Source organism: Hordeum vulgare, chromosome 4H (assembly GCF_904849725.1).
Source record: "Hordeum vulgare subsp. vulgare chromosome 4H, MorexV3_pseudomolecules_assembly, whole genome shotgun sequence".
In the NCBI taxonomy this organism is placed as follows: domain Eukaryota; kingdom Viridiplantae; phylum Streptophyta; class Magnoliopsida; order Poales; family Poaceae; genus Hordeum; species Hordeum vulgare.
In genome coordinates this window covers 17,737,171-17,749,141 of record NC_058521.1, presented here as the reverse complement: position 1 = coordinate 17,749,141, position 11,971 = coordinate 17,737,171, and the positions used below count along the sequence as shown (strand labels likewise).

The window sequence follows — 11,971 nt, the reverse complement described above, 5'->3', positions numbered from 1 at the left end:
TAGCGTGTTAAAAAGAAACAGGTGGGTGGTGCGCGGATCGGCGAAGCGCGGTCGTGCGTACGCATGGGATCGGGATCATCACATCACATCACATCACATGACAGGGAGGAAACCCGACCGGTCGAGTGCGCTCGCGTCCGGTGCAGTGGTGCAGTGGAAAAGGCGTTGCGTGCGCGCGGGCCGCGGAAACGTACGCGCGGAGGGACAGCCGTACGTACGCAGCCCGGCCGCAACGCCCACCAACCTTTCGGGGGCCCCGTCACCACCCTGCTCCCTTCCTACCTACTTATAGAGGGGCAGAGCCAGCTACGGCGACACCACCCCCACTCGCCCCTCCTCCTCCCCCCGCATTTCCAAGAGAGCTAGCCACCATTTGCCTCCCACAAGAACACCTCTCCCTCCTCCTCCGCCTGCTCTCCCCCTCCCTCTCCGGCTCAGGCTCCGTCTCCGGGGAAGAAGAAGAAGAAGAGGAGGAGGAAGAAGAAGAAGAAGAAGAAGAAGAAGGAGGAGGAGGAGGGGTAGCTCGCCATGTCTCGGCTCGCCGACCTTCTCAGCCTCGACCTGTCCGGCTGCACCGGCAAGATCATCGCCGAGTACATATGGTAACACCGCTCGGCTTCCTCTTCCTCCGCCTCCCTCACCACTGTCCCAACCTCCCATCTCACCTTCCTTCACAGTTCACACCAAAATCCACTTCATCCTTTTCTTTTCCGCTTCTTGAAATCTCTAGTTCTTATCCCGAGTTAGGCATGCCACAGATTATTCCTCCTCCCCACAAATCCCATCTGAAATTTCCTTCTGGTTGGGTTTCTCAGATTTGAGCCAAGTAAAAACCCCTGTCTTCACCTTCTTCACGTCTTGATGATAAGTTACAGAAGCAATAGCACCGATCAGCATCCATTTTCCAAAAGAGGAAGAAAAAAGCCATTACTAATCTGCGCACATTTACTCCCTCAGAACAAAAACAAGAAAAATCTGCTCACATTTACGCTTTGCCTAACTCAGGGTCGGCGGCACCGGGATGGACGTCAGGAGCAAAGCCAGGGTAGGCCGAGTTCCTCCCACCCTCATAATCATCCATTTAATCCTTACCCTAAAGAGAATCACCATCACTCTAAAAAAATACATTGCAAGTAGTAGTAGCAAGTTCCTAACACTTTTTCTGCCCCTTTGGATCCCTTGGACGTTCACAAATCAGACGCTTCCCGGACCCGTGGACGACCCCAGCAAGCTTCCAAAGTGGAATTTCGACGGCTCCAGCACCGGCCAAGCCACGGGCGACGACAGCGAAGTCATCCTCCGGTACTACCTTTTTTCCTTTTTTCTTGAGGATAATCCTCCGGCACTTCTTCTTGGTTGCACTCTTCAATCAACCCCTGCCTTGGCTTGCGTGCCTTGGGCCTGAGGTCAAACTGATTTGAACTCCATGTTTTTTGCTTCTGCCAAGACCCCAAGCCATCTTCAGGGACCCGTTCAGGAAAGGGAACAACATCCTGGTAAATTCAGGATCCTCCTCTCTGTTTTTTCATTCATAAATACGATATATATATACACACAAAGGTTATGGCATGAGTTTTGTATTGTTATTTTATTTTGTCTGCGTGAATCAGCTTTGGAATTTGTTCATGAATGCCAGACTGTTTTTTCACCTATGGTAAATTTTAGGTCATCTGTGACTGCTATGCGCCTACCGGAGAGCCGATTCCGAGCAACAAGCGGTACAACGCGGCGAGGATATTCGGCCATCCTGATGTCAAGTCTGAAGAACCATGGTCAGTATCAGTTGCTCCGTTCTATAGAAATTAGTCAAGTAATTAACTTTGCACATAATTTATGTGGCAATTAATCTTGTACCCCCTCTCTTATGTTGCCTGAAATATAGGTATGGGATTGAGCAGGAGTACACCCTTCTCCAGAAGGACACCAACTGGCCCATTGGCTGGCCACTAGGGGGTTACCCTGGCCCTCAGGTAACTATAGATATGTTCAATACTCAGCATTTCAGTTGCAAATGCTAAAATTCAGCTAATTACTTGCTGTCAAAAATGCTTGCCCATCATACTTCAGTAAAGTGATGAACGATGAAATGTGCGTGGCAGGGGCCTTACTACTGCGCCGCGGGTGCGGAGAAATCTTACGGGCGCGACATCGTCGACGCCCACTACAAGGCCTGCCTCTACGCCGGCATCAACATCGGCGGCATCAATGCAGAAGTCATGCCAGGGCAGGTAATTTCAGGTTCAGGCGCAGGATCACATTCACATATTTGGATGCCCCTTTGTCCATGAAAAAATATGCTCATGGGCTGATGATCTTCTGTCTGAACCAACCAGTGGGAGTTCCAAGTCGGCCCTTCCGTCGGCATCTCCGCCGGCGACGAGCTCTGGGCGGCTCGCTACATTCTCGAGGTAAATTGTAAAACTGCCTCGTCTAGTTGAATGAATCAAATCAAATGCAACTTTTGCTGATAAGAACATCTTTGTTTTGTGTGTGACCCAACAGAGGATCACTGAGATCGCCGGCGTCGTCGTCTCCTTCGACCCCAAACCGATCCCGGTGAGCATTTCTTCATCTTGTTGTACCAAAATTCTCAACTTGATCTGCACTGGCCAGCTAGCCATTTCTTACATGTTTGTGATTGCAGGGAGAGTGGAACGGTGCCGGTGCCCACACAAACTACAGGTAATCTAAAGAGCAAGCGAAACTAATGCATCGCTACTCTTGTGCTATGGGTCATGGCATGATCCTGATGATGTCTGAATGCAGCACCAAGTCGATGAGGAGCGAGGGCGGGTACGAGGTGATCAAGAGGGCGATCAAGAAGCTCGAGGCGCGGCACACGGAGCACATAGCCGCCTACGGGGAAGGCAACGAGCGCCGGCTCACCGGCCGCCACGAGACCGCCGACATCAACACCTTCGTATGGGTAAGTAATACGGCGAGTTGAGACTTGAGACAAGAGCGTCACCATTGCTCTCTTCTTACTGCTTTTCCGTCTACATTGTTTGTTTTTCTTGTTTCTTCCAGGGCGTGGCAAACCGCGGCGCGTCGGTGCGGGTGGGGCGCGACACCGAGAAGGAAGGCAGGGGCTACTTCGAGGACCGGAGGCCGGCGTCCAACATGGATCCCTACGTCGTCACCTCCATGATCGCCGAGACCACCATCCTCTGGAAGGCCGGTCTCTCCAATGGCAAGTAGAGTTACCTGTGATGGTGTTATGTGTAAGCGCCCCGTGGTTGTGTGTGCGTGATCTGCATTGCAGTGATGAGACTGGCAAGGTTTGAATAAAAATGATGAAGCAATAACTGATGTGATGTGATGCGCTTGCCGTTGCTGGATGTATGTTCCGCTTCTGCAAACATCTCGTGTTATGCGGTCATGGCACCTACGTTTGGCACTTAATTGTGGTCTTCTTCAATCGCAAGACAAACCATTGTAAACACAAGGATTCATTTGGTTTCCTCCAAAGTTCCCATGGAGTAGCCCATTCCACAGGGAATTTCAAAGGAAAGTAAGATGGTAATTCCGCTGTTCCAAACTGTAGCAAAGAAACATTTCCTACACGAAATGATATCCTTCAGAAACTCCTGCTACGTTTTTCATGTTTTCCTTTTGGATGTTCAAGATAAGATTGGTACACGAATCCTCGGCAAAAAAAAGGAACACGTCAATATATTGCATGAAGAAACGCACTCTTGATTACAATCACTGTGACAAGATTACGGCCGTATACTGTACCGGCAGCACAGCAGAGTATGCAGTATAGGCAACGAAACGGGGACGGTCTGGCACATACATTTATTCAGATGTAAGGGAGATGAGATGTAAAAAAAGGCTATCGAACAGGGGAGGCCAGGAACCGAACTTCATACGCGGCCTCGGCACATATCTAGGTCAAAATTTATGTGATCACTGTGGGGGCGGATCGGCCGGTGTACTCCTGAATCTTGGAAAGCTTCAGGGCCACATCAACCTGGATAAAAACAAGAGTCAGAACTGCATCCTCACCAAAATGTTTCAGTGATTGTTGTAAGCATGAGGAGTTGGATCTTACCAGTGGAGAAAGAGCGTCACTTGACTCCCTCCCGGTTTTGGAAGAATCCTTCTCATACTGCTCAATGTAAATACGGATAGTAGCACCAACTGAACCAGTTCCAGAAAGACGGAACACCTACAATAGCAAGATTTAGTGTTAGTTCACCTTCACCAGCATTTGTTACCCCAGAAAGGATCGACTGCCGGTGTTAACCATCGACCGGTTCTATTGCAAATTTGCATGGTCAAATTTGAGTATGGAGACTACGTTTTATGCTACTTCCTTTGGTTTGGTTCAAGAAACACGACGGGGAAACATTTGAAGGGTACAGTGCGCCAATAATAACAGCATGAGATAACTTACCAGTCGGGAACCATCTCCAAAGAGATACCGGATACCCTGATGCTTGGAGACAGAACCATCAACAGGATCCTTGTACTCAAACTCATCAGCCGAGACCACATCTGCAACAGCAGGCTGGATCTCTTTGATCGACCTGAGGAAAATATACAATTTAGATCTAGTTTCCAACGCATACGCTTTGTTAGTGACATGAGCTAAAAAGCTCCGAACACTTCAGAGCTGATGAAAGTAGGCATTAATTTCACAGCGAATCAAACAGGCTTAAATATGTGCATGAAGTCCATTTGTGTGAGAGAGATCTTCATATATGTGTTCATGTTAAATTGTTTATTAATGCATCAAGTGCAACAGCAACATACGTACTTGTTAACATCAGGCAGGGACGCCTGCATCTTGACTAGGTTAGCCATGAGTTCCTTGGCAGCTTCTGCATCGACATTCTTCGATCATAAACAGTTTTGTTAGCATTTTATCAAATGTGCAGTATATACATACATGTCAGTTAAATGGCGTACCTCATAGTCATATCGTGTATAATAATGGCGACCATAAGTACCCCAGTGCTGAAGAACAATGTCTTCAACAGTAACAAGCTTATCTCCTCCAAGGTTGTCCTTGTTCTTGTAAGCTAGAATAGATAGCCATGCTAGAACAGCCCAAATACCATCCTTTTCACGGATGTGGTCAGAACCTAAAATAGGTAGAAGATATAAGCAACTGACCATATGGTGCCCAGTTAGCATAAGGCAAGACCAATTTGTTCGATTAGTTCAGATACATGTTAGTGTGATCTAGATGAGCCTCCAGACATTACCAGTGCCAAAGCTTTCTTCACCACAAACTGAGCACATTCCAGCATCCATGAGGTTTCCAAAAAATTTCCACCCAGTAGGCACCTGAAAAACATGATCCTCATCATATACCTGTCCTATATTTGAAATATAGTGATTGATGATCATAACATTTACCTCAAAGAACTTGAGATTTAGATTCTTTGCAACTACATCAAGTGCAGCTGATGTCGGCATGCTCCTGCAAGTTCACCAATGGATCAGGAAAAAGTGAGTGACTGAAGCGCAGCAAAATTTTAAACAATGGGTAGGATGGCAAATGTAATCTTGGACGAACAGTACATGATTCAACACAAACATGATGCAAATCATAAGTTGGTATTTAACTTAATTAAATACCCCAGTACACAAAATGTCTTAACTGTACCAGTTAGAAAAACATAGCTAACAGTTTAAGCAAGTAGTAAGGCAGCTCTTCAGTCAAGTATAATTTATTTTACTTTCCATCTCTATTTCTCTAGCTAGTGAGTTCTTCAATCTTATGTATCCAGTGTTTTTTCTTAAATAATAGCAAGTCTTGCAAAACAGCATAGCTCCAGACTTGCCCGTTGTAGATATGAACTACCCATGGGCAAAGCATTTCTGTGAACTGATCGTAACGGACCAGTTACCATCAGAAATGGAGAGTTACCGTGGTATCCTGCCTAGTCCCTGAAATGCTTATTTGGATGCACAAGTATATAGGAAAACATGCATGTTTACAGCAGACAGCAGTGCTATTTGCAACTTAAAAGCTTGATTTGACTAGTGTAAGTAATTAACCAGAAAGAAAAGAGCATAAGGTAGAAGCTCAATATGCAGGAGAACATTTTACCTGGCAACTCCCTTCAGGCCAGAAGCAAAGTAAGGAATTGATTGAACAGCATTGGCCGCAATAATGGCAACCGAATCTGATGGTGTCACGAAGAACCTAAAATAGGACAGAAGATTCATTATGAACTCCTTAAAGGCTTTTGTAGATTTCCAAAATGTAGTTAAAACATTACCTTTTACCCAGAACCATGTTACGGTCAGCATCTCCATCAGCTGCAGCACCAAATTCAGGGGGTTCACCATTTGAGGTTTTCCCAAGACCCATCCGATCAACCAGTTCTTTTGCATAGGTGAGGTTAGGGTCCGGATGACCACCACCAAAGTCTTCCTGTAAGAACACAAATGACAAATTAACACCAACCCAAACTCCATGTACAACTTGTGATGATAGAAGAAAGTGTTACCTTTGGAACACAGTTCAACAGTGAGCTTTCACTGGCACCGAGCTCATCCACAAAAATGCGCTTTGCGTAAGCTCCAGCAACACCGTGAAGGCCATCAAAACTAAAATTGCAAACCAAGGGTTCAGATGTGCTATTTGTTGTTGATAGGAGGATGATAACAAAATTTAGGCTAAAGGTAAGTACCAGAACGAGAACTTTGGAGATGCCAGAAGCTTCTTAATAGACTCGAAGTCAAAGATTGTCCTGGAATTGAATGAACATCATTAATCATCATGTTTCTATTCTTTGGGTTATGAGATTCTAGGTTTCCCCTTTGTAAATGCAATAAAAAATCACTTTCAGTAAAAGAAACCAGCTAATAATACTTGAAACATAACATTTGATGTATTGAAACATAATGTACATACTTCATTAGCTTGATGTAATCTGTAGCAGAGTCGAAGACATCCACATCAAAAGGGCCTTCAGGTCCAGTGAAGGAAGTGACACCTGTCACAGAAATATCAACCTACAATGTGGGAACACACAGGAGTAAATGGGGATTCGACTACCTTGGGATCAAAAGGAACAGAAAGAGAACAAAAATACAAGCAGGCACCAAATCATACATCTGGAAGGTCCTCCGCGATGAGGTATTCAGTAATTGTCTTTGTGTTAGAGAAGATCTTATCGGTAACAGACTCAGGGGCAGGTCCACCATTCTCCATGTTGTATTTGATTCCAAAGTCCTGGAAAGTCCAATGAAAGGTGTTGATTTACACAGAACACCAATGGCCTTGATTTGCCAGAAACGGTAACAGTGAACATCCTAACTTTCTAAGCATGTTACCTCGGTTGGACCACCTGGGTTATGGCTTGCTGTTAAAATGAAGGCACCAGTAGCCTTTGCGCCCTGTAGTTCATTGTGTCAATAAATCAATATGCAGATACTTCGTCGTGACAGAAAAAGAGGCACACGATAAAATAATTATATCATATTTGTTCATATAAAACATTTAATTTAGTGATAATGCTTTATCTGCCATCTACCACCAGTACCTGACAGCTGGGATCAATAGGATTAGTTGGCAACTTGTGAACAGTTTAATACAATGTACGGGTTAATAGGTTTGAACTCGGGCACCCTTGCTGGTGGGCACAGTATAGTGTCGCCACCAAACAATATACTACTACCTCAATTCACAAACATAAGATGTTCAAACTTTTTCGTAAATCGGATGTATATAGACACATTTTAGTGTGTCTGTTCCACTCATTTCAGTCCGTTTGTAGTCCATATTGAAATACCCAAAACATCTTATATTTGTGAACACTATACAGTGCCCACCAGAAAGGATGCCTTGGGTATTTCAATATGGACTACAAACTTTTTCACAAATATAAGATGTTCAAACTTTTTTGTAAATCGGATGTATATAGACACATTTTAGTGTGTCCGTTCCACTCATTTCAGTCCGTTTGTAGTCCATATTGAAATACCCAAAACATCTTATATTTGTGAACAGAGGGAGTATATGTTATGTTTTCAGATACATGATCCACTATTGTAAAACTACTTTAATGGTTCGGCTACAACAATGGTTTATACGGGACATGTTGCAATGCATGCACACTTGCCAAATTGGAAGACACAATACTTACATCTGCAGAAATTCTTTCACGGATGATAGCAGATACAGCTGGAGTTGACAGGAGACTGTCTTGTCCAACCCAGACACGTCTTACTCCATTAGCAGCAGCCATTTTTGCGATGATCTACAACAAGGAAAATAATATCAACTTGTAATGGTCATTCAATTGAAATGAAAATGTCCTAATAGTACTACAAGTCAAACATATAAAGAAGTTACAAAGAACAGGTGATTTGCTATTTAAGTTTTTAACAGACAATAGGCTAAATTTTCACCAGCATATTTTTAAGAACAAGAACACCAAAACTACAATATGCACATGGAAACCTGCAGCAAGTAGCATGAAACTGTACATGTTCAACAAAATGGAGTTAGCAAAGAGTACACGAGGCGTAGGGGTAAACAATTGAAGTTCTAGGATTTTCCAAAGTCAAAAGGTTATAGAAAAATCCAAAAAGATCTAGGATGTCAAAATATAGGTAATATGAAAATACATTTCATAATGAATGTAATGCAGTAAATTTTGATATATTTCATATATAAACTTGATGAAACTTAATGAAGTTTGACTTAGGACGATCCTAAAACTTCAATCATTTTTGAAAAGCAGGGAGTAGTTTATCGCAAATCACCTGAACAGCATCCTTTGAGAAATAGCGCCCATCGCCGGAGACAACAATGGTGGCACCTACAAGGAAAGAAATGACAGCAGTTACGAGGAAGGACTCTGGAGACAGGACAAGGAACATCACAAAATACGAACTCTAGTAACGGGTAACATCATTCACAATGTAAATGACAAAGATGTATGTGTAACAATGTTCAACCATAATTTATTAAACCCTTCTGATAATTGAAAATGTATAGATCATTATCTGACAGTTAAAGTTGTACCAGGAAATGGATTAGTGACTTCAATTATGTATTTTTTTGGCATGTCAATTATATTTATTGGTACTTCGTAGCAGGATTATTTTCTAACAAGCAGGATAAGCAGCTAACCTTTTACTTGGTCAGCTGGAAGGGCATTGAATGTTGATTGGACGAAATTCGCAAGGTAATGAGGCTGCTGGAATACTGTAACCTGATAACAGTAACAGTCAATTATGAATAAGCAAATCAAAACAAAAAATTGTGTTGGACCGCTGACAACATCAAAAGCACTTCAACAGAGAAGCAACAGAACTAACAAGAGAATGGCTGTCATAAGCAATCAGAGATCATCATTCATGAACATTCAATCATTTTATTTATGTAATCATAAAAACTAAACTATCACCCCTTTTATCTTCCTTAAAAGCAAGGTTAGCTGGCTAGGAACAGAATGCTATGTTAGTAAACTAAAACCAGACACTATATTTATAGAAGGCAAATCAAATACAACAGCAAACACAGATGACATGGATTTTGCCCCCTGAAAATTAGCAAGGCATTTATTGCTCTATAACTCAATAAATACAAAGAGTTTGCTGTTCTTTCTTATTTATGAAGAGTAAAAACAATAAAAAAAAACTCTCCCACAAACATGAATTGGATCACATCTGATATGGACGGTCATCACGATCACCAGAGACAAACGAAACCAGAAAAGCATTTGAGCAAAGACACAGGTCGGTGCTGGACAGCTGTAGCATTGTGGCCAACGACACATTCAGAGCTTACGAATTTAAAGTGGTTTACTCAACGATTTCCACCTCTATGGCATGCGAACATAAACGACATATTCTAGCAATGGTTAACAATGTGCTTCGTCCTGTTCACAAAACACGTGAACGCACACGCACTACTGAATTATTATTATTTTTAAAGAATACGAGGTCCCCGCAGAAGAAGAAAAAAATGTTAGGCAGAGTCCAAAAATGATCAGACAACCCATGGCAGCGCTACATGCCAGATCCCATGCGCAACAGGACATCCCAGTATGGCTGTCAGTCATGGCAACAGATCATCGCCATGCGTGGCACCATTGGCAGGCAACAACCGCACCCAGCGAGATCCAGCGATCCTTAACAAAACTGATGGTCTGAGCTAGCGCAAATCTCCCGGATCAAATCCCACGATTCGAATCGCACTACCCCTCCTGCCACGATTCCAACGTCGCGAACGGAACCGCGGATCGCGGTTAAGCCGTTGGAGCCGGAGGCGGATCGGCCCAGTTACCCAGACGACGGATCAAGCAGCGGCCGAGGCCCCGCGCACGTGCACGGGGCGAGATCAGGGGGGCCGACAGCCGGGATTATATTAAAAATAAAAATAAAAACAGCGGCTATCGCGGATCGGAGCGCACGGACCTAACGGCGCTGCCACGCCACGGCGCAATGGGATCCGGATCGGTGCCGGGGAAATGGGGAGGGGAGGGGGCGGACCTTCTTCCGGAGGCCGGAGGTGCCGGGCTTCTGGCCCTCGTAGGGCGTGGTGTCCCTCTTGGTCACGGAGAACACCATGTCCGCCGCAGTGACGACGGCGCCTGGCCGCTGCGCGCGCGCGAGGGGTCGGGGGCGGTGCGCCGACGAGGAGGAGGACGCGAGGTGGAGGTGGCCGCGGTGGTGGGGGGATCGGGAGTGAGGTGGGGAGGGAGTGGTGGTGCGGTGACGAAGGCGACGAGGGCGTGGCGCTATTATAGCGGGTGTGGAGGGTGCGCACAGCGGAATCATTCGGTTCGGTTGCTCGCCTTTTTCCTTAATTGTTTTAGGGGAAATTCGGTGGGGGGTGGGCGCCTTTTCTAGTCGGTGTGCCGCCGATGGATGGATGGAAGGAGGGAAGGGGGAGAAGGCGATGGCGGGAGGCATGTGGCTGTAATTTATAGCGTATCCGATGGGGGCATATCCGAGGGGCGAGGTGAATTTGTCAGCGCTGGTTTTCACCACTATTGTAGTTCTGCTCTCTCTCTCTCTCTCTCTCTCTCTCTTTTTACATTTACTTAATTATTACTTATTATTTACTACTCTTAATATGTTGACTTGTTATTTTTTGAGAGTTTTTTTTCATTCATATCACGAATCAGTACAATGAAGTTGAACCTTAAAAGCACACTGAAACGCAAACACGGAGGACCTTGAACACCTAGAGTACCTAAGACAACCATAACAAGAGGATTGACTTGATATCTTGTTGGCTTTAACTTTGATGACACATGTGTTTCATCTCGGCATACAGATTGCTCCATCACTAGCCTGAATGAATGGATGAATCAGCATTTGAGTTCATCCCGTGTTCATCTTTCCCATTAGGGGCATCTTTCTTTTCTTAGGAATCATTGAGGGCATCTTTGATTCGTGGGATTTTTAGAACATAGGAAGGGAAAAAAACGAAGGAGAATAAGACGGCATGTCCTCTTGCATACGATAGGATTACAAAATAATTCTATCAAGAGGTTTCAGTAGACACGGAAATTTTCCTTCAAAATGAAGTACACATGAATCCTATCCGATCCTACAAATCGGATGACCATTGTGGACTTTTTTCTAGGGGTTCAATTTCTCCAGTTCTTATGAAGTTCCTTCGAAATGAATGAGCCTAAAGATGGGGCTCATTCCACATAATATGCATGAGGCGACCACATTTTTTTTGTTGTTGCCAACATACATCTCTAGATTAATCCCACAAAGTGTGGATTGCGAAAAAAAATGATTGTACATCATGTGAAGAGTTGATACCCCCCCCCCCCCCCCCCCCGTGTTGAAAGAAAAGTGTATTTCGTTCACATCTATGGATGTCAAGTGATACCACCTATTACATGCTCCCATGCTACAAAATTTGAAAAGTCACATTTAGATGTTTTAAAAAAATATGGGTGTTCACAAGACATATGTCTAGAACCCTAAAAAAAATCAGATCAAAAATCAAAATATACACTAAGAGATAGAAAAGACA

At 44.3% G+C, this 11,971-nt stretch overlaps 2 protein-coding genes across 2 annotated transcripts; one reads left to right on the top strand and one right to left on the bottom strand.

Moving 5' to 3' along the window:
* The first annotated feature begins 307 nt into the window (after positions 1–307).
* Positions 308–3,314, top strand: LOC123447464 (glutamine synthetase cytosolic isozyme 1-3). Its single transcript, XM_045124069.1, has 12 exons — positions 308–602; positions 1,006–1,045; positions 1,199–1,302; positions 1,448–1,496; positions 1,666–1,772; positions 1,883–1,970; positions 2,100–2,228; positions 2,334–2,408; positions 2,503–2,556; positions 2,645–2,682; positions 2,767–2,926; positions 3,028–3,314. The coding sequence occupies exons 1-12, from the start codon at positions 529–531 to the stop codon at positions 3,196–3,198; spliced, it is 1,089 nt and encodes a 362-aa protein (XP_044980004.1). The 5' UTR covers positions 308–528; the 3' UTR covers positions 3,199–3,314.
* Positions 3,315–3,652: 338 nt separating this feature from the next.
* On the bottom strand, positions 3,653–10,867 carry LOC123447463 (phosphoglucomutase, cytoplasmic). The gene is made up of 18 exons (XM_045124068.1): positions 10,465–10,867; positions 9,101–9,182; positions 8,731–8,786; positions 8,109–8,222; positions 7,297–7,359; positions 7,076–7,195; positions 6,875–6,975; positions 6,651–6,710; positions 6,468–6,567; positions 6,237–6,391; positions 6,065–6,160; positions 5,368–5,431; positions 5,214–5,295; positions 4,915–5,090; positions 4,763–4,839; positions 4,400–4,532; positions 4,055–4,171; positions 3,653–3,973 (listed from the first exon to the last, which is right to left on the bottom strand). Exons 1-18 carry the CDS (start codon positions 10,750–10,752, stop codon positions 3,902–3,904), a joined length of 1,956 nt encoding a protein of 651 aa, XP_044980003.1. The 5' UTR covers positions 10,753–10,867; the 3' UTR covers positions 3,653–3,901.
* Positions 10,868–11,971: the final 1,104 nt, after the last annotated feature.